At 44.7% G+C, this 23,198-nt stretch overlaps 1 protein-coding gene across 2 annotated transcripts in view; it reads right to left on the bottom strand.

Moving 5' to 3' along the window:
• Positions 1 to 3,919: 3,919 nt before the first annotated feature.
• Positions 3,920 to 23,198, bottom strand: part of LOC126531154 (mitochondrial glutathione transporter SLC25A40-like) — a 45,179-nt gene continuing 25,900 nt past the window's right edge. The window contains exons 7-9 of one of the 2 annotated variants that reach the window (XM_050178574.3): positions 17,546 to 17,643; positions 11,605 to 11,686; positions 3,920 to 4,277 (exon numbers count right to left, since the gene is read on the bottom strand). In XM_050178574.3, the coding sequence (XP_050034531.1) occupies positions 4,075 to 4,277; positions 11,605 to 11,686; positions 17,546 to 17,643 (383 nt within the window). In that variant the 3' untranslated portion in view covers positions 3,920 to 4,074. Of the gene's footprint in view, positions 4,278 to 11,604; positions 11,687 to 13,028; positions 13,247 to 17,545; positions 17,644 to 23,198 lie in introns of those variants that run through there. The other variant, XM_055070990.2, reaches the window with a different exon arrangement.

Here is a 23,198-nt window from a genome sequence, read left to right as displayed (position 1 = left end):
TCATATATATATATATATATATATATATATATATATATATATATATATATATATATATATATACATGTATATATGTGGGTGACGTCATAAAACTTGAGATGCCTGGTAGCTGCCAGGGCGTTGTTCGCTCTGCCCATTAGAAGTTGCCTTGCATGTTCTTTTGCGCCAACATGTCACACCCGCATATACATATTTACAGCACTGCCAAATGAGTTCAAACGCATGCGACACTAAACCTCACTACAGCTGTCAATGTTTCGTTCTGCTTTGTTTTTTTCCATCCACGTTCATGATGGTACCTCGACAGCAGCGCCGCCGTCGAGAGGCGGTACTATCAAGGCACCTTATGCCAGCGTTGCGAGACACCAAATGCCACGTAGCTGGACAGAACAAAAGTAATGTTGTTTGCCCTCATTTGGAGATACTCAGATTATTTTCTTGCATTCTGCCTAGTTAGATATTTAGTCTTATTGAACTTCTCAAATATTATAATTAGATAAAGAGGGTCAATGAGAAAATTGTAGAGCAACATGAAAAACTCCCAATACAGCCTTCTGTTGCTCAATACGTGTTTTTCCAAGTGTGAAAGAAGCCCGCAAATGCATGCAAAGTTGCCGCGCGTGTTCGCGGGCTCCTTTCATGCTTGGAAAAACTTTTACAGTGAAACTGTTAGAACCTCACTGGGTTTCTCTTGACGTCCGCAGCTTCGGCGAGCTGGGGGTGAGGGAGCTGAGATAGAGTGAAGGCAGAGTATAAATATAGCATTCCGCAGCATAGTGACGCGGCGAGGGTGGGTGGAGCCTAGCACGGGAGAAGGAGCGACGTGGCGTTCACACATTCGTCGTCGTCGTCTTTCACAGCTGGCTCGGTGGCGTTTCTTGGTGGTACTGCGCGACGACGAATGCACAAACGCCGAGCTGTGGGAGAACTGAAAGAGAGTGAAATAGCAATGCGGCGAGGGTGGGTAGAGCGTAGTGGGGGAGGAGGAGCGGCGTGACGGCGACACGGGCTTTAGCGGACACAGATGGTGCGACGTCATTGCTCTCCAATAAAAACCCGCCCACTCAGTATGGCGGTCCTCTTTCTTGCAGTGGAAAAAAAATTAATGCGTGGCTCTGCTATAGCAACCATCAGAGACCAGCGGAGCAGGGGAAGCCCAGCGCAAGTTAGACTAAGTGTGCAATTTGGCACTACTTTACTGGCCTTCCCCCAGCTCCGCTGGTCTCTGGTGTTTGCGATAGCAGAGCCATGCCTAATTTTTATGTAGCACATATCAAGCAAGAGAAAGCTGTATTGGGAGTTTTTCATGTTGCTCTAAATTTTCTCATAGACACTTTTCATCTAATTATAATATTTAAATTGAAAAATTAGCTAAGACTAATTATCTAATTAGGCAGAATGAAAAAAATAATCTGAGTATCTCCAAGCGACGGCAAACATTACCTTAGTTCTGTCCAGCTATGTAGCATTTGCATACCTTTAATGTTTAGTTCAAGTTTTACTGGAACATCCTGTATACCACCCATAGGACCCCATTTATACCTGTTATATGCATCGTGTCACGTGTTACAGACTAGCTGTAGGGCTACTTCCGCCACAAGTAGCCCTACAATGCTTACGCATAAAATAGAGCTGTAGCGCGTCCAGCATTCTGGTAAACGCAAGCAGACTGGGCGTTTTGTCGTATGAGCGGGGTTATAAACGTGAGCAGCCGGAGTGGTGCAGCCGCCTGGTGGCACCGTGCTGAACCAGACAAACACGGTGCTAATGTTACTGTAACCAAGTGCATTCTACTTCACTAGTGCTGTAAATTTTCGGCAGCGGCGTAATTGTGAACACGGTTGTGCTTAAACGTTTAAAATGTTCTACACTTGGTTACTGTAATATTAGCTCGTATTTGTGTGGTTTAGCTTTGCACCACCACTCCGCTTGCTCACGTTTACGCCCCCGCCCATGTGTCTGCGTTTACTGGACTCGCTAAAGGTCCCTAATGGCATCGTACGACTCCATTTAATACACTAGACAGATTTACTTTAATATATCGGAAAAAAAATCGGCAGCGACACTTAAGACTGCTTACGTGTGGGAATATGAAAGCACTATACCGCTTGTAGATTTCGGAACGTCCTGAACGCGCTCATTTTATACACTCATAACGTGGCGCCACCTCCACCCCATAGCCTGCGCCGTCACGTGCCCTACAACGCATGCAACAGGCCACACCTTTGATCGGCCAGATGACTGCGACTTGACGTGTGTAATGACGCCCGCACTAAGCACACCTTTAGTCCAGGGCTGGGCAAATACTTTGCAACTGTATCATGGTAGGACACAAGATACTCAGGCAACAAGTATTTGAGATAGCCACAAGATATCACCGCGATTATCATATCCGATACGGCACTTTCCATTTGTATCTTAAGATATTTCGATACATTCGCAAATTTCTTATTAAAGATTGATATATTGCAGCAGCAAATGCGTATACACAAAAATGTTTGCTTGCCAGTTTCTTAACTCCGACCAACCTTGTTTCATTTGAATGAAATGTTCGTATCTCAAAATTGCTGTCTTTTTGGCTCAAAGTATAATAATTTCATTGTGAAACAATTTATTAGGGTTTCTTTAGCTACTTAACACGAAAGCTCTTTATAAGATATGCTACCAGCAGTTCTTGCTTGTCGCTTTTGTAATTGATGGGAGTTGCTGCTCTGCTTGCCGACCAGCTACAGGGTCGCCATCTAATCACAAGGATGTCAGTAAGAAGCCTGTGCACGATTCTTCAGACTTCGTAACAAAGCACCATGCAAAAGAAACTTCGATAACAACATAATAGCGGCATCAGAATTTGCGCGAGAGGCGCCGCACGCTTAGCACTTTACGGTGGCTACGAGGAAGTGTCATGGTACCAACGCAACTAAGAACAAAAAGCCAGGAAAAGGTTGGCCGTGTGCAGACGGTTGCATGTTTTTTTTTTTTTTTTTTTTTTTTGTCAAGACGGCGAGAGAGCCACCCCATGAATCTGCTCCACCAATAGGGACGCACAGACCTCATCGCCTGCCCTCGCTGGAAGGCTCTGGCAGGAAGATAAAAGAATGTCACTGCCTTTAGTTTTATTCAGGTGGCTTAGTGACAGCAATATCATTTTGAGAAGCAGAGTTCAGTCAACGTTTATAATTTCGCACAGTGAGGTTGCGATAGCCCCCTCCCCCAATCTCTTGTATCTTAAGATACATTATACATATTTTCATGTATCGGAAATAGAGATACTGATACATGTCTTGCCAGATGTATCACGATACAGATAAAAGATCCCAATGAGTATCTAAGATAGTATCTAAATACATGTATCTTCAATACTGCCCAGCACTGCTTTAGTCAACCAGAATTGCAAAGCTGCCATGGCGTCAGGAAAGCATACTCGTCTCGCTCCTTAGAGACCCGGGTTCTATTCCCCTCCAGACCAAAATGTACCACACTTTCTTTCCAAGGCCACCAATTTACTTTGTTTACAGGTACCTCTCTGAGAAATTTGACGTCAATCCAAGCATTTTTGATGTGTTTTTACTCCTTGCGCCGTCAGCCATTTTTGGTACTATCTTTTGATCATGCTGATGGTGGCGGATTTTCGCATTATGGGACATATAAGGCTTTTGTTTCTGCACTAAACTTGGAAGAAATAAGTGAGGCTGTGTGTTACAGTAAAACAATGCCTCAGAAAAATACTATTTCGTTTATTTGCTATACAAGCCATTTAAATTATTTCACTGAACAGTGTAAAGATGGATCCACAGAACCACAATGCAACAGTAGCGATAAGAAAAAGAAAGGTCTGCAAAAAAGGAAATCGGTGTTTTTTCGCTAGGCGCTTCAACAACTCCCAAAAGCTGTAGAAATGAACGAAACAGAAAGACAGGTATAAAAATCAGCTTCTTTAATTCACCGAGTAGTCCTGCACGCAGAGCTGCCCTGAGAATGCCTCTGGAAACACCGTAAGGGGCACACTCTGACACCATGCACGCTATGTACACCATGAGCACAGCCCAGGAAAGTGAAGCTCACAAGAATTGTCACCTACAGACTCGAGCCAGTGTCACCTGTGCGGGCAGCATTCTTCTGTCGGAAGAACTTCTTGCCGAACTCATATGTGCTGATCATAATGGCACATGCAGGGGCCACCTTTGATACACGTGGCACGATACCAGCAAACAGGCTGCGCAGGCCCTGGGTTTGATAAAGTTCTCTCATCACAGCCAGTGTGCTTGAAGGCTTCTTCTCTGAAGGTACAAAGAAAGAAGACATTGTATTAATTGTTAGTTTTAATGCAAATGATGCATGCTTTTGTTTGAAAGGGATGTTGCAGTCATGATTAAACAGTATGTATACGTTCTCCGCTAAATTTGAGTACTGTGAGCTGTTACTCCCCACCCCCACAGGCACGACCTATGCTGTTATCATTGTCTTTCTTAGCTAGTGTTGGCAGGCAGGTTTAGGTTTTCGCACTTGTTCTAAAACAACTTTTTGTGTGCACACACACACACACACAAAGCAATTTCAATTAGCTTAGCTTGTGCAATGCATTCCAGCTTTGATTTTGGAATTTTGTGCTTGAGAGCACTTTCTCTTCAAACAATGGATGCCTGTGGTTTGCAGCCGACATACAGTAGCAAGGTGTAGTATTCCAGTGTAATGTGAGGTGCTGCTCATCTTGCAGATGCTACATCTCCACACAAAAGGAAGCACTATCATAGAAGCTAGCATAAACAGATGCAGCATTCTACCACCCACACAAGTTCCCTATGGTCCTGTACTGTGAAGCACAACAAACTTGAAAAAAAGATGAACAGCTCATCTCTCATTTGCTTGCTCCTTTTATGAAGTGGGCTGAACCTGGATCCCTATCCATGCAATACATACTAATAGTTCCAACCTGGAAAACACAACTCCCGCTATACAGTGCTATTACTTATTGCCATCAAACGTTTTCTCTCCGACTGTACTAAAGAGTGTGTTACGATAAACGATAAGACAGTGCCTGTTGCTGTTTTATGCAGGGTGCTCACTGCCTCATGAGAATGCAGGACAACCTTATACTGTACATAGAATCCTGCTGATGCTAAACTTAGTGATGACATCAAGACATCCCACGTTCTGGAGAAAGCTCTTCATCCCCTCAGCACCATGCAGAAGATGCCTCCATACCATCCTCAGACAAATGGTCTTACTGAACGCTTCTCGAACCTTTTCTATGCATTATACTCACAGAATGAAATGTGAGAGGAACATTTTGAGGAGAACACCAAATAAGCAATTGCTCGAGAGGGCGATGTCACCTCACTGTGCATTTGATTCTTAAAAGTGGTAGGAACTCTGATCTAAGTGCAAGAGCCAAATATCACACAATCTTGAGAAGGCAGAAACAAAGGTATGCACATTAGTTAGCCCTAAATTGATGTGTTTCAATTTGCAAGTGAGATACATCAGCCCAGATCACATTAATCGGAATGTCGTTCCGCCCTTCATCACTTTTGCTTATACATTATAATATTGCAGTTTAATGCGTCACTGGTCAGATTCCGTTCTTTCTTATCTCAGGCAATGCTCCACGCCTCCGAATGCCTGATCTTTCACACCACTTTGCTTCACAAGTAACCTAGGTCTCTCACAAACAAGCTGGGCCAGTAAGATGCAGCCCAGGCCATTATGCCACTATGGTGAGGAAAACTGTATTGTTTTATTATGACCTGGTGACAAAGTCTATGGACCCCAGCTCGCGCCCATGGCTCATGTGAAAAATGTCTTCCTTGATTTATTCGTCCATACGCCATCGATGACTAAACTTCTGTCATAAACTATCATGTCGCCCCACATTAGCTGCAACTACGCCTTCATATAGGCAAAAAAAAAAAAAATGTCCCAAACTGATGCGGCAACATTGCAATAGTCATTAAGACTGTGCACATACAACACAACCTCACAGTGATACCAAAAAACTTCGAAATTTTGCAGCCGCAACTGTTCACCAATCAGGAACTTTGAGCATATTTGTGGCTAAAATTGGTTGTTTCGGGCTGGTGCCATAATGCTCACTTGGGCCACAAAGGCTCCTTGGGTTTCTTTTTTCACCTTTCTGCCTATTTGAAACAGTGCAGTGTGTTTTTCTATGTGGCACTCCAGCTGCACTGCTATCTGCTGCATGCCAGCATCACTGTTAATTACTTCTGCTGAATAGTTACTACTGCTGAGGATCGACGGCTGGCCGTCGATCCTCAGCAAGAGCTACCAAGCAATGAGCGTTGTAAGCGCTCTGCCGCAGCACCAAGCGTGTCTGGTATTCTGGTAAACGCAGGTGAGCTGGACGTTTTGACGGATGGGTGGAGGCATAAATATGAGCGGCCCGCACGACACAGAAACCTGGTGATGCACAGGTCAACCAGACCAACAAAGAGCTAATATTACTGTAACCAAGTGTAAAACATCTAAAACATTCATTTTTTATTTTATTTATGACATACTGCAGGCCGTGAGGTCCAAGCAGGAGTGGAATACAAAAACATAACGATGTTAAATTGCAACATCCAAATTCAAGCAGCACGAGCTGCTTGAACAAGTGTAACAAGTGTAAGACAGCTGACATAAGGAAGTATAATATGGATAGAATTGAACATGCTCTCAGGAACGGAGGAAGCCTAAAAGCAGTGAAGAAGAAACTAGGAATTGGCAAAAATCAGATATATGCATTAAGAGACAAAGCCGGCAATATCATTACTAATATGGATGAGATAGTTCAAGTGGCTGAGAAGTTCTATAGAGATTTATACAGTACCAGTGGCACCCACGATGATAATGGAAGAGAGAATAATCTAGAGGAATTCGAAATCCCACAGGTAACACAGGAAGAAGTAAACAAAGCCTTGGGAGCTATGCAAAGGGGGAAGGCAGCTGGGGAGGATCAGGTAACAGCAGATTTGTTGAAGGATGGTGGGCAGATTGTTCTAGAGAAACTGGCCACCCTGCATACGCAATGCCTCATGACTTCGAGCGTACCGGAATCTTGGAAAAACGCTAACATAATCCTAATCCATAAGAAAGGGGACGCCAAAGACTTGAAAAATTATAGACCGATCAGCTTACTGTCCGTTGCCTACAAAGTATTTACTAAGGTAATTGCAAATAGAATCAGGAATACCTTAGATTTCTGTCAACCAAAGGACCAGGCAGGATTCCGTAAAGGCTACTCAACAATAGACCATATTCACACTATCAATCAGGTGATAGAGAAATGTGCGGAATATAACCAACCCTTATATATAGCCTTCATTGATTACGAAAAAGCATTTGATTCAGTCGAAACCTCAGCAGTCATGAAGGCATTACGGAATCAGGGTGTAGATGAGCCATATGTAAAAATACTGGAAGATATCTATAGCGGCTCCACAGCCACCGTAGTCCTCCACAAAGAAAGCAACAAAATCTTAAATAAAGAAAGGCGTCAGACAGGGAGATATGATCTCTCCAATGCTATTCACAGCATGTTTACAGGAGGTATTCAGAGACCTGGAGTGGGAAGAATTGGGGATAAAAGTTAATGGAGAATAACTTAGTAACTTGCGATTCGCTGATGATATTGCCTTGCTTAGTAACTCAGGGGACCAACTGCAATGCATGCTCACTGACCTGGAGAGGCAAAGCCGAAGGATGGGTCTAAAAATTAATCTGCAGAAAACTAAAGTAATGTTTAGCAGTCTCGGAAGGGAACAGCAGTTTACAATAGGTAGTGAGGCACTGGAAGTGGTAAGGGAATACATCTACTTAGGACAGGTAGTGACTGCGGATCCGGATCATGAGAGTGAAATAATCAGAAGAATAAGAATGGGCTGGGGTGCATTTGGCAGGCATTCTGAGATCATGAACAGCAGGTTGCCATTATCCCTCAGAGAAAAGTTTATAACAGCTGTGTTTTACCAGTACTCACGTACGGGGCAGAAACCTAGAGGCTTACGAAAAGGGTTCTACTTAAATTGAGGACGACGCAACGAGCTATGGAAAGAAGAATGATTGGTATAATGTTAAGGGACAAGAAAAGAGCAGATTGGGTGAGGGAACAAACGCGAGTTAATGATATCTTAGTTGAAATCAAGAAAAAGAAATGGGCATGGCAGGACACGTAATGAGGAGGGAAGATAACCGATAGTCATTAAGAGTTACGAATGGATTCCAAGGGAAGGAAAGCGTAGCAGAGGGCGGCAGAAAGTTAGGTGGGCGGATGAGATTAAGAAGCTTGCAGGGACAACATGGCCACAATTAGTACATGACCGGGGTAGTTGGAGAAGTATGGGAGAGGCCTTTGCCCTGCAGTGGGCATAACCAGGCTGATGATGATGATGATGAACTGTCTGGTTGAGCTCTGTGCCACCAGGTGGCTGCACCCTACAGGCTGCTCACGTTAGCACCTCCACGCACCAAGAAAAACGCCCAGTCCACCTGTATTTAACCAGAATGCTGAACACATTAAAACTCTCTATTGTGGTAGTAATCCTCTGGTGTGAAGTGACGGCTGCAAATACGTAGATCCTGGTGCCGATCAGATACCGATAACCCGGTGCACTGCAGTCACACTCCGCTTGCCTGTTGGCATGCAAAGGGACACAATGTCGCAGCTTGATGTGTCGCCAGTCGCTAGAATTGCAGCCCACTACGCAACAAGGGCGATTCATGGTGCTCGCAGAAGGGAACCTCGAGACCAACACTGACTGCACAGCTCACGTCAGCATGGAGCATGCTGTAACACATCCAGATTACACTTGCTGTGTACTGTAAGTGTTTGAGTGTAGTGATAAATTGTCATTGTGTATTCTTTTTCTGTTACTTTCTTTATACACGCACATTAACTATTCCAACTATTACGAACAATGTGTGTTCACCATAAAGTTGAAAAATTATCAATGACAGAATGTGGGTAGCTAACTGGATAGCTCGTCCCACTGATGTCATGTGCACCTGCTGCGTAGATGCTGACAGGTCGGCTGAAAACTCAGGAGAATAGCACTGCTGCGATCGGTAGCGATGCACATTTTTAAAATCTTGTAAGGAATTACATACTTTACGCGGAGTGCATAAACGTGTCAATGATCAGAATGTCCTACCCTAACAACTCGGTATGCTTTTATGAAATCGTAAAAATTGTTTCAGGGTCCCTTTAAAGAAGCCCACGTGGTCAATTAATCTGGAATCCAGCATTGCGACTTATCTCATAGCCCCAATGTTGCTTTGTGGCTTCAAACCCATGAATAAATAAACAAAACATTCCCGGTAGTCATAGTGTGGACTTCTGGATTTTTGACACCGTGCACATGATTCACAAGTAAAAGTGCACACAACAGTTTTGCCAGTGCTGCTGACATGTTCCAAAGACATCTTTGATGTAAGGTGCAAGTTGAACCCATAGCTTGGCTTTAAAGTTCTCCTGGCTACCTCTGCTGTACCAATGCTTCCATTGCAGGAATCATCTGTTCCTCCACATGAATCTTTGAGAACACTCACATGATTTAAACTTCTCTAGGGGGCATTCCCATGCGTTAAGTGATGTTGCTGGCTTTTCACTGTATCAGCTCAACACTTGTCAGAGGGAGCTGCACTGTTCAGCAATAAAATTTGTGAACCTGTGTTATGACCCTGTGCATAAGCCCAGCCCAAAAAGCCACGGTAACACTCACAGAAGTCTTTACAGCCAGGCTCATGCTTTAAAAAAAACACCACGCTCTGCCTTTGCCATTTGCAGATTCTTAGCTCATTCACATCGAGGTGTTAAGCAGTGGCAGGATTTCCAAGCCACCCAGCCATAAAAATCAATCTCCTTCTAAAGCAACCATCATACTGAACATGATTTATTGCCATCATGTAGAGGTGAATAGTTAAGAGAAGCCAGAATCGCAATAAACAATGCCACGAGAATCAACACGAAATGACAGAAACAAATCAAAACAAATTAAGTTTTGACTTTAGATGGAGCTCGACATGGATTCAATAGTGCAAATAACATATTTTGTCAACATAAGACCACAAAAATGCAGGAACTCAAAGCGAGTGAGTTAGTTCAATATAGGCGTACTACTGCCCTGCTATTGCCAACCAAATCCAGTACGGTATATGCTCGTTACAACGGACCTGTGTACAACAGACTTTCGGATTTAACGGACCATATTTCAACCTTAGTTTGGTCTGCCTACTTTATTAATGCAACAAAGTTCACTTTTAACAGACCGCACTACAACGAGCTATTGGCTACAGCGGACGAAATTAGCGGCAATTTCTGTCAAAATAGGGCGTATAAAATGGACTGTTGACGTGTTGACACGGGCTGGAAACTGACATGCGAGGGTCAGCCGGTGATCGTGGCTCAATATCTTGCGCGCGAGGGAGGGAAGAAAGTGGGGCAGAAGCGCGCTGTCTTTCACGTGCGAGGGAAAGTGGGGGGGTCTCTACTCCAGTGGCTGCTGTTAAAGAGTGCAGCTGTATCACATGCTATCACTGCCAACCCTATTGTGATAAGAATCTTCACTTGTTTGCCTGGCAGTGCATGTGGCAGAGTTCTTAGCAGTGTTAGAAGTGTACAGCATAATTTTGTCACCTATTTGATTGGGACTAATCTAAATGTGCACGGCTTACAGAAATGAAAGCAGCTCCCACTTGCTGTGTTGGCTCAACAAGCTATGAGCTACACCACATGTACACCACATGCATGGGCAAGAGTGGCGTGGGTACAAAGACCGCTTACTGGACAAATGCTTGAATGAAACACAGGAGCAGTGAGCCAGCCAACAAACATGTGCACAGCAATTGTGCTGGCAAAAGAAGACTGCGCACACCAACTACACAGGATGATCGGCACGGTTAGGCAGTGGGCATCTCATTTCAAAGAAGTGCCCGTTCTCACCCTCCAGCTGGTTGTGGTACAAAAATGCACACATGTGCATTGGGAAAAGCTTGACAAGTTGAAGCATTGTCTGCTCTGCCACTGTTCTCCCTGCCGAAGTTTCAAACTGCTTATTGCACGACCTCTATTCACCTTTGTGAAAGAGCTGGAAATGTTTTACACTATTTAAGAAAAACAAAACCTCTCAGTGAGTATGTTACACAATGCTTACTGTGGCGTTGAATTTGTTTTGGGGTGCAGTGGTACATGAAAGAGTTCTGGCGGCGACACACGTGAGGAGACGCAAATTGGTACCTGCCGGTTAGGGCATTCAGTGCCTAGTTACGTTGCACTCCTGCAAGGTATGCAACATCAAGGTTCTACTTCAAGGAAGGAATGACATGCTAGATATAAAAAAATTAACTTGCATAAAATATTTGCCTGAAAAAATTACAAGCACTACTTGATTTTCAGAATTCAAGAAATTAACTTTTTAATTGATTACTTTTGGGCAGACGCTGCAACCAAAGAACTAAAGGCTATCACTGCTCAAGGCGTGTCCATTTAGTAGAAATCATAAGACTAGCACAATAGTTTTGACAGATTTGTCTGCAAACTGTACTATGAAATACATTGGCATTCCGAGAGTTTTATTCAGCTATGCAAGAAAAGCATCAGGAGAAGCTCACCTCTCAATATTTCCATTTCACCGAGCTCTATCTGCCTGTGAGTCTTGACAACATCAAATGGCAAAGTGACCAAAGCAGCAGCCTGGAGGAAAAGACAGAAGCAAGAACAAAGGCAAGTTACAATAAAGAATTACACAATGAGTTTGCCCCCACAAGTTGCTCCCACAAAATGCCCACCTTGATAATAGAAAAATATCAAGTTGGGCATTTGTTATGACTAAGTTTGACAACCCCTAACTTCGCTTCAAGATGGCCTAAAATGATTTATAGCTTACCATGCACCATGAACATTGAGAATCGATTCAGTGTGCTGTATGTTACCATGCAAGTTGCTGTTAATGAGCTAATTAGGCCCTAAACAAGGAACATCCTGTTTTGGATATCGTAAAAAATATTTATCATAGAAAAAAATTATTTCATTTTTGAGAAATGTTGGTGAAAATACATTAACTGTGCAAATCTTATTCAAATTATTAAAAAATATAAAAGTTTCTTGAAGTGCCTCGTCCCCCTTAAAGGGGCCCTAAAGCTCTTTTTTACTAGACATAAAACAGCCTCACTAATAATGGACATCATCTCCTGAATCTCATGCAGCAAGAATTTTTTTAATCCTTCAACTTATAAGTGGAGTTATCCCCCCGAAATCTGGCGTTATCTTTATTTTTGCTTCTACTAGCACACTGGAGGCTACACAGTGGAGTAGCCTAGAGGGCAACAACCTGCCCAAAGGTCGAGTGTTGCGGCATCGAAAAGGTTCATCTCGACACACTGCGGGGGCCAGGTAGACTACACTGCACAGCACGCTGCAGCTATTTTGGAGGCAATGGACACCAGATACAGCTATGCACAATTGCTGTGCGTAGACTGGCCATGCAAAGATGAAAAGCTTTTCAGCCTTTTTGAGGTCACAGACATATATATGTTTAATTTATTGAGCTCAAGATTAGTAATTATGTATTACTGGTCTGTATCACATATGCATTACGCATTACTACCGTCTATGCTTTTGTCCTGTCCTTTGCACTGCTTCAACCGCCTTCATCACGAACCGACCAGCCCAATTCAGCACACTCCTACTAAGAATGCCTTGCGATCAGGAAATCAGCCAAAAGCGTTGGTAGGTCCAGCTGCTAGTTATCAGGTTGCATGACGACGTTGCGGAAGCGAGAACAAGTGATTTTTCGTTGTTTTTGACAAGAGATTATAAATTTTCAGCTGCATGCAGGGCAGTAATATTTAATTCACATGTTTACGGCAGCCTCTATGACAGATCGTCAACATTTTCTTACTATGTCAAAAAGTGTTTTAGGGCCCCTTTAAGCTATAATTAGTGCTTATATACTGAAAGAATGGGGCCTTGGCTCATTGGAATAATGAGGCATTTGCCTAAGTGCAAGTTTGCCAACAATTACCAACGCCCGTACTTCCCCTGGCAGACTGTGGTGTCATCATGTATCAGGTCACCAGCGCCATAAGGCGCTTGCGATGCCTGCAACGTCTGCAAGATTGCTCCTCGCTCGCCATTGTTTTGTGATGGTTCGGCGGTCAGGTAGCCAAGGTGCCCAGTACTCTTGCATGGTGAACTGCCACAACAGTGACAAAAACACTTGGGGCCTGCAGCCGGCTTCCTAGTTTTAGCTTCCTGGGTAAAAGGTATGAAAGGGAACGTAGGCAAGCAAGGATAACCGCCGTCCGCAGAATTAAGTCGGAATGCGAAAGGTTGCCATTTGCAGCACCGTTACTGCTTCACTTTCTGGCTCAAACACAACAGTTTGCTTGTGACAAAGAGAATATCACTGTAGATCTACTTTAATATGGTTTTAGTGACGCAATGATCCCTGTGCGACGCACACTGTGCATTCTTGTGTTTATATGACAGCGCGTGCTTGATCGCTAACATTTCTGTAGTAGCAAGATGCAAGTAGTTGAACGCTTTAGCACAGGTGTATGATTAGGTAGCCCATTTCTAAAAAGCATGCGGACAGTACTGCATGGCATCTTGACTCCACGAGTCGTGTTGTGAGAGTAGGGCAACAGCGGTTTGAGTCGCTTTAACTTTCGGTTGTTTTTAATACTGGTGCAACACAGGCACTTCCGATTGTGATCAAGCCTGATATGGATTAAAAGTTTTGGTCGCAGTCAAGAATGGTAGCTGTTGCATGGTCTAACAATCCGGATCGAGTTAGTTGAGCTCACTCAGCATTATGCTGCACACAACAGCCTATGATAGTGATCTACTGGATTTGAATAACGGAAATTTGTGGTCAAAAGTGCTCGCGCGGAAGCACTCAGTTTGGTTTGACTTGACAGCGCTTCAAAGTGCCCGAGGGACAGAGGTATAAATTCTTTATGGGTTTAAAGACCTCAGGGATGCGACGGTAAAATTGTCTCTCTTGGTACTTGTGAGGCGGCTTCAAATGCGAGCTTCCTCATGCTATTTTTTTAGTATTTCTCGAATCCTTTGCCTCCTTCTTCTTTTCTCGTTCTTAACATGCATCCTCATATCGCATCAGATCACGGCACTTGTTGCACCTGCACGAAGCTGCCACTCCTGCTGATGCTCAGCAGTGGCACTCAGCGGAGGTTATGAGCCCCAATGTCCCCTTTACCGTAATTACTTGATTGCAACACGAGTTTTTTTTCGTGACTTTCGTTGCTTGAACTCAAGCCTCACGTTACATTCACATAACGGCAAAATTCGCAATTTTAAAACAAGTATCTTAAATTCCACACTTTTTAGTGTTATGTTGACAACCTGTACCTTTATGTTTCGACCCAATCCATAGAAAAGTCAACCGACGCTACAACTGTTTTTTGTTTTTGTTGTTGTTGGAATCGACACCATTTTGGTTGTACTTGTGAATGGTGTTATGGTTACGGTGCTGCAGTACCCTGTGGTCTTTCACACTAACTCCGCTTATTCGTGACATTATGGCGACATACTGCATTCGGCATGACGCCCGCTTCATGAGACTGGTAACCTTTGATAGCCGCGAAGGTGGGAAACTCCGCCATGGCTTGGCGGCTCTATGTCAACAATTTATAGATGGCAGTTTCGCGATAGCGAAACTATCTTCATAAGTGACTTCATGACATCATGTCATCTACGAGCTTGTTTGAGATTAAGTACTTGTTAAGAGGCTGCATAACCATTTCATTCGTGGACGGTACCACGCAACAACAAGGTCCACAGAGCCCTTCTGAATGGCCTTACATTTAAAGAGGGCCTCCCGTTGGTCCTGCCATCCGCAAATTGTTGATGTCGAGCCGCCAAGCAGCGAAAACTGAGCTTGCCCCGGCAATGAACCTTTCGAAGTATACAGCCGATAATGCTTTTGGCGCTGATAAAGAGCTTGGCACAGCGCTAAAGACACTTGTGGACGTTTTCGGTGCAGAGTCACGCGAAAGTTAACCAAAGTGAAACTATCCCCAAAAGGGATCGCTCAAGAACACCACCCGAGGAAAGCTGTCTTCACCTCAGACCATGACGATAAGTGGAACGAACTTGTGTCCGAATTTTGAGTTCTTGAATAAATGTATAATTTCGTGTTACATTCCCGGTTTTTATTGTTATTTTACGTGACTTGAAAGTAGACCCTCGCGTTAAAATCGCAGTCGTGTTACATTTCAGTAAATACAGTAATAATGGACCATCTTTACATGTGAGAGCCTCCTCAACTGATCCCACGATGCGGATAAATACTTTGCATGCGAAAACATCAAATAAATTGGTACGCGAACGTGAACAAGCGTGACTTACCGTAAAAACCCGCGTATAATACGAGGTTTTTTTCCTATTATTAGCATCCCAAATTTTTGCCTCGCACTATATGCGGATCCGAACAAAAATTTCAGTCAGAAATTTGGGCTAGAAGTTTTGGTTTCATTATTGCTGCGTGGCTATGGCTTGACTTCGTTATTCCTGCGTGGCTACGGCTTGGTTTTATTATTGCTGTGTGACTACAGCATCGCATTGAAGGACCAAGTGTCCGGACCCCGAAAAAGTACTCAGCTGCTTTCAAGAGAAAGGTTATTTTAGCCACACAGGACATCGGCAAAAGTGCGACCGGGAGGCAGTTTGGCATCAACGAGCGAAGCTTTCGCGGGTGGCGTCGACAGAAGGAAGCCCTTTTCGCGTGCAGCAGAACGCGAAGAAGCTTTTGCGGTCCGAAGAGTGGGACATTCCCGGAAATCGAACTCGCCCTGACAGAGTTCGTACGCCAACAGCGAGCTGCGCATCTAGCTGTGAGCGTGGAGTTTATGCAGGCAAAAGCTAAGGAGCTTGCAAGAGAGAAAGGGCTACCGAGCTCCGCCTTCAAAGCTAGCAAGCACTGGATTTATCGCTACATGTCCCGTGCTGGATTTTCCTTATGCTGTCGAACTCTGATTTCGCAAAAGCTGCCCGAATCGTTCAAAGAGCTGCTTGTGGCTTTCCAGCACAACGTTATTTCGCTGCACAAGTCCAAGAACTTCCAGCTAGGGCAAATCAGCAACGCTGACCAAACGCCGGCTTATCTGGACATGCCATTGCCCCTCACCATGCATAAGAAGGGCTCTAAAAAGTTCATGTCCGGTCCACTGGCAACAAGAAAATGCTAGTTACCGTCATGTTGTCGTGCATGGAAGACGAACGCAAGCGCCCGCGCTATGCTGTCTTTAAGTGCAAGACAGTGTCTAAAAGTGAGGATGTGCCAAAAAATGTGGTCATGAGATGCCATGAGAAAGGCTGGATGAACGAGAATCTTGTGCTCGACTGGATAAAGTCCGTCTGGTGTAGGCGGCCCGGGGCGTTGTTGTCGTTCCCGTCCATTGTCGTGCTGGACGCATTTCGTTGCTATTTGGCCGACTCAGTGAAGAGGATGCTGCGCAAATCCTAAACTGAACTCGTCGTTATCCCGGGTGGGATGTCGCAGCTGCAGCCTTTAGATGTTTGCGTGAACAAGCCGTTCAAGGACGCGGTCAAGCGGTGCTATGCAGAGTGGATGCGATAAGGTGAGCCTGCAGTGACGCCGACCGGGCGGCTGAAGCGGGCTTCGCCAGCCACGCTATGCAAGTGGATTGTGGACGCATGGACCAGCATACCAGAGGACCTTGTGCGTTGCGCATTCATGAAGTGAGGCATCTCGAACACCCTCGATGGCACAGAGGATGAGTACCTATGGGAAGATATGTCTGACAAGGAACTATATGAAGAAAGCGCAGCTGAGGAAGAAAGCGATTGAACTGCAGAGTGCAATTTAAATAAATGTTTTCCTCGTGTTTTCCTAACTCGTACTATACGTGGATAAAACTTCTTTTTCCATTTCGCGTTCCGAAAATTCCACTTCGTACTATGTGCAGGTTTGTGTTATACATGGGTTATTACGGTACTTGATTCTGCAAACAACAGCTGTGTTGCACACTTGTATCCTTTATTGCACTAGCTGCCTGGCAATATGTAGAATTTTACAGGTGGGTGTTGGCCATTCGTGTTTTCTAGGCTGCTGAGGCACTGAAGGGCAGGCTTGTGCAGACAAGTGCATGAGAGACACAATCTCGCAACCCGTAATCCTGTACACAACATGCTTACACAACTGTACTACCTGGTGACTTTTTCATTTGCTCCCGCGAGTGGCACTGCTCAGCAGCACCTTTAGCGCCACCAAGACCAGATTGGGAAGTGTATAATCCAGTTTCTACTTATGAGGCATCCGCGATCAGAATGCACCTGCATGTGATATTTGTGCTGCTGTGAACGTCTAAAAAACAGTACAGAAGAGTTTATCTACACATAACAGCTTTGCATCTGACTATGCAGCCTACTGTCAACACTAGCTTTTAGGTGTGTCAGAGTCCCCTTGGCATACACAAGGAAGTTGTGTGTACCATTTCTACGACTGTTTACTGTTGCAGATAGTTGAAAACGAACTTAATGAAGCTGTGAAAAATGTGTAATACTCACAGTCCCTGCAGCCGCACCAGCTGTGAAGCTGAACAAGAAGGTTGGCTGCTCCTGGTTGCATCGCAGCTTCAAGTTTTCATAGCAGGTCCAGTAGAAACCTAGCCCAGAACACACAATAGGCTGTGAGCATATCATCATGAACAGGTGGCAAAAGACTTGCCCAATTGCTCAGCACCAAAAAATTATACTTAGGTAAGCACAAAACCTGCGCGAAATCTCGTACAAAAATAAAGCAAAGTTGAGCCCCTTCTATAATATTCTTGATCTCTCAACATAGAGAAGGGGCTCACTTCATCTTGTTTCACGTTTGCAACAATGACAGGGAAAAAAGCAGCTGTAGACTGTCGTTGCATACTCCAGCAAATTAAATTTTTAGGTTAATTTGACCCTGACCGGAGGTTCTGCATGGTCCACATAAATTTTTCTATGGGGCATAACCTATGTACACTTGAATTTCGTTAATTCAAACATGCTTAATTCGAACTTCCGGTTTATTCGAACTGACACTTTGATCTTGTTAAAGTTACGTGTACAGTAAAACCTCATTAAACCATACCCCTTTAAACAGTACTTTCATTTTAAAAGTAGTAAAGTCAAATCCCCGACTCAGCGGCCATTGAACACAATGCGTTTTGTATCCGCATAAACCGAACCAGCTTATTGCATACGTATCGTTTAACGTTTCCGCTTTTCGTCGCGCAAACACGGCGGTGTGTCGTCTTTACCGGGCAGCCCGGTAGAACAACAAGCCTCAGAGACCGGAACAGCCTCCAAGCGACCTGTGCGTTTGCGCATGAAGCCACATCAACATCATTTCGGCGCGTGCCAGAGAGCCAAAACAGCATTGTGGCGTCGTGCAAACAAGGACTCGTGTTGTGCTGAAGCTCGGATAAAAGAAGACGCCGAGTGCTTAGAATAGAAGAAAAATTATACAATGTTCATGCTATCGAACGTGACACGAAGAAGTCGGCACTTGCATGCGACAGGGATATACTGTTGACCACGGGGTGTGGCATTTGGAATGCGAAGCAGTTCCTCGGCAGTGCTGCTGCGACCCTGAAGAGATGTCGGCTACGATGTTTGACTTTTCACCATCGTTACGTCTGTTGTTGCCAAGTGTTGCCTAGCAACAGTACGGGCAATTCAAGCCCGGCAGTGGCAGAAGCTGCACATTACGTCAGGCTCATGAATGCAATCGTCACGACGAGAACAGCGTCCCGCAATGAAAAAGGTGCCCCGCGACTTCTGCAGCGCTACCGCCTGCATGCACGGAGAACATGCAACGTCAACGAGGAATCCGCCATGCGAGTGTTTGCCGAGAAGGGGGGGCAGGCTTAAAAGCTGGCTCGCAGCTTTGGTAAGTTTGAGGCCGCTGTCGTCGCTGCCAGGCCGCGGCGGCATCAAATGAAAATAACACTTTTGTCGGGCGAAGTGAATAAATACTGCATGTCTTTTTCCCCTTTTACCACACTCTCTCTGAGTGAGCGTTGGCTTGCGTGGGCAGTTTTGTGGTCCTCGCTCGCTGTGTGCTTGCACATTACGATATTTCATGACTCGCACCATTAGTGTATCATGCTATGGTGCACGAATACTTCAAGAACAAGTTCTTCTTTTCATTTGAACTTCTAATTTGAACAAATTTTCGGTCCCCTTCGACTTCGGATTATTGAGATTTTATTGTATTTTGATCCTGATAATGGCCCTCACTAGATAATTGGAACTTAACTGGTCAGCACAGACACACCCTAGCCAAATGGTGACCCCAGTGGCTGCAGTGTCTGTCCTGTCTGCACTGGGGGACAGCGAATGCACCGAAGGCACATTATCTCCCGCCATTTCCATTCTGCGAAGGTAACCTTTGTTGGCTTTAATATTATTTTGTTTGTCAGAATTGGTGGCATGCTAAATTCTTTTCTTTTTTTGCAAATAAATTGGGGTGCAGAATTTTTACTTTGTTTAGGAGCTCTGATGTTTGTTATTTTTCAACACTGAACACGTGAAAACTGGGTTTGCGTCAGATTTGGAGGAATGTTAGAATTGGGGAAGTGCTAGCAAATGATGCTGCAGTGTGATGAGATGTTCTTTTTTTCTGCCTCTTTAAATCAATCCACTGGATAATTAGACCAATTTCTTCAGTCAAACTATGGTCAAATAATTGAAGTGAACTGCATAACGAAGGAGCTGCACTCTTGCTCTCAATACAGCACTTGTTATGATTCATCTAGCATAGCCGCATTTGCCGAGCATTGCAACATGATTGAAAAAGACCTCATGGACTTTTGGGAAGTCGCCACTAAGGGACAGCTAAACAATGCCGTTGAAGGCAACAGACACTACAACGCTACAGTTTAGCCCCTCCCTTTTTGACAGATGCCCTCAAAACTGTTCCCGAGATACTAGGGTAGGTCTGTTTTCATTTCCCCTTGTTTGATACAAAGTTCCGTTGATACAGTCGAGCCCACTCCTAACAATTGCCAATACAACGATTCATCATATATAATGACCACATTGCACTGCATTCAGGTTTTTCGACCCTGCCTATTCAAACTGCATCCAGATATAATGAACATTTTCAAAAGCACTGGACTGTTACAACGAATACTTCAAGTATGATCACAATAAAAGGATGGTACACACGAAGTTCCGAAGCACGCAAGTGCAACTGAACTGGGCACATAGCAGCATGCCATAGAAGTCCAACCGCTAGTCCAGTCGAACCGTGATGGAGATACGACCGCTGAGATAAATAAATGTCGCATGTGAATTTCATAAGCAGTGAGGAAAGTCACTCGCTTTCAACCATGCTAGGGTGTCCATGTTTTCAAGGCAAGTCTAAAGCATACTTCAGGGTGAGGCAGTACAGCATTGTAAGCCACGGCAGCAGCACTCCAGTTAGTGTGCAGATCTCTGTGCGACGCCGTGTGTACTATGCTATGTACGCTATTTGGACGATTTGGATTAATGGCGATATTTACATGGCATGACAAGCTCAGACGCGCCGCTGCCGCACAAAGTTCCAAGGAGCCAGCAGTTATGGTCTGCTCATGCTTTGTTTACATTGTGGCTTATAACTGTTCAAATGGTGCTCTACCTTTCGAACTACATACTTTTTCAGCCAAAACTAAATAAATATAGTAACTTCACTGCTCTCAGTGCACATGTGGTCGATGCTGCAATCGTAATAGTAGGTCCTTTGCTAAACGCAGGCATTCCATGGTATTTTCTGCTTCCAGCTAACCAGAACGCTTCGCTAACATATGCAGAATCCGCCTGCGTCCTACTAATAATAAAATATATTATAAGCTCTCGAAGAAAAAATGGCAGTGGATGAACTCATAGATTAGAAATGGCAGGTGATAGGAACCGGCTGGGCACCATTTTGAAAGAGCTACAATGCTGTATTTCGTTCTACAAATGACTTTTTTAACGGAAACTTGCAGTTACATGTGGGAAAGTGCCAGAAACAGAAATGAAGGCACTAAAAATCAGATTCTGGACCAAAGTGATGTTGTATTGTCAACTCCCGACACCAGCTTCAGTGTCGTTCATTTTCTTTTGCATTTTGAAGGGCGAGTCCCCATATAACGAACTACTCATACAAAGACTACTTTTCACAGAATTATTGAGTTCATTATACACAGGTTTGACACTAAACGTAACTTTTTTCCTTCTTTATGTTGTTAGAAGTTTTCCTGATTGGCATTGTGTCTGAACAGGTGGCAGCACTGCACTTCGTGCAACGAAGTATACAGTAAACTTATCTTAACTCGAAGCTGTAGAAACAGGAAAACATTTCTAGATAAGCGTAATTTCATTATAAATGAAAACACGAAAATAGAGGTCTGCTGGCCATGCATAGACTGCATGGAGCCTTTCCATAATGCAGCCAGTAATATTCTAGGTCACTTTCACATGCGTCGGCATCTACGGACGACGGTGTTACAGCATGGCACTGCACCATGACAGTGTGCTTGGCACAGATTCAAACCAATTTACCCCAATGTAATATTTGAATCTCATCATGAGAGCACATCTGGTTCCAGACATCCCAAAAAGCTGACGCTGCTAATTTCCGCACCATGACGACTTCGAGACAATTTTCCTTCAGAAATCAAAATTGAACTGTGGAAGAGTGAAATTGTCACTCCTTTAGCAGACATGACCTGGCAGTTATGCTTCACCATCACGCGAGCATGCTTATCAAGCTGCGATCTCGCTTAAACACTGTGGGCTTGCATGCTGGCTGATTGCACCATATGAAAAGTGCTGATCATCTTGCTCAAGGTCCCAGTCACAATTGATATGCCGTGACCACATAGACGCGTCACTAATACCGCTGTCACACGGGCACCCGAGAACTCCATTTAACTCCTCCGTCTTTACCCCAAGGGAGTTGCGCTCCGTGTCACACGGTCTCCCTTTGGCCAAGGAAGTTCAATGGTCATTTTGGGCGAAGGGCAATGACCATTACGGCTGGAGGGAGTACTCTCGTTCCCAGATAGCTACAGCTGCGAAGAAAACCACGCTAATAAACCCGTCGTAACTGGCTCGCTATAAAGTTTAGCATTATTATCTTGTTGGCCTTGGTTTATACACCACGTAATGGCAGTTTTCAATTTGTTCTTAAGGACATAGCGCCTGTACCCTCTACACCAATGCTTTGCCATGCCGCATGGGGAAATGTCGTTCCGCCATTTCGTTTGTTTATCAGCTTCGTCACTCATCTGGAAGTAGATGAGCTCACTGCGAACACACGCACATGCACGATTAACACAGCACAGAATCACAACTCGCACCGCACCCGTCAAAAAACGTCACCCACGCTGCATATGCACAAAAGCAAGAGCGCAGTGTGGCCAGCATCGCTTCCAACTTCGCTATGCTTGGAAAACAAGACTTGCGGTTACATGAAACTTTCTCGCTGTGATTTTATTAGATTACATACTGCATTAAAAAGCACTACCTTTAACGGCTATTGCATATGTGAGCAGTTGCACGCCAAAGTAAGCGCAGCAGCGCCGTTTCTGTCACATGCGACGCCTGTCGAAAGCTTGCATTGGGCCGTGTCGCATGGTCGCAACTCCATTGCCATCAATCTCCATTAGGGAGTTTCATGTCAACGGAGTTCACAGGTGTCCGTGCGACAGGGGTATTACAGTGTACTAAAGGAGAGAGAAAAAAATTTCAGACGATCACGATACTCCCCATTGCGAAATCTGAGCGCAGCTGTATATGTGTTTTCATTTCACGATGTATTGAGGCAAAGAATTTGAGACCAAAATCACCACACTGACTGGCAGTGGGCCAGTTCCGTCCAGCGCCTTCGCAGAGGGAGGGGCAGTATGGGAACACCGAGATGATGAGCGGCATCGAGGCCTGCTGTGGAAGACAACGATGACGACACTTGCGTGCGAGCAGTGCCACGAGCGCATTCACGTGGTTACGCCCAGGGACGCTTACAAGCCAACTGTGGAGGACGACGACGAAAGCGCGAGCAATGGCATGAAGTGCGTTTGTGCGGTTACACTGAGGGGTGCCGACGCTCAACCCAGGAACGCGCGCCTAACAGCTGCACTCTAAAAAGAGCAACGCTTTCAACTCTCAGCGCACCACTGCTGTATGAGGCCCTAACAAAATGGCAGCAAGCAGGGCG

The sequence above is a fragment of the Dermacentor andersoni genome, chromosome 5 (genome assembly GCF_023375885.2).
Source record: "Dermacentor andersoni chromosome 5, qqDerAnde1_hic_scaffold, whole genome shotgun sequence".
Lineage (NCBI taxonomy): Eukaryota > Metazoa > Arthropoda > Arachnida > Ixodida > Ixodidae > Dermacentor > Dermacentor andersoni.
This window is presented reverse-complemented; position numbering and strand designations above follow the sequence as displayed.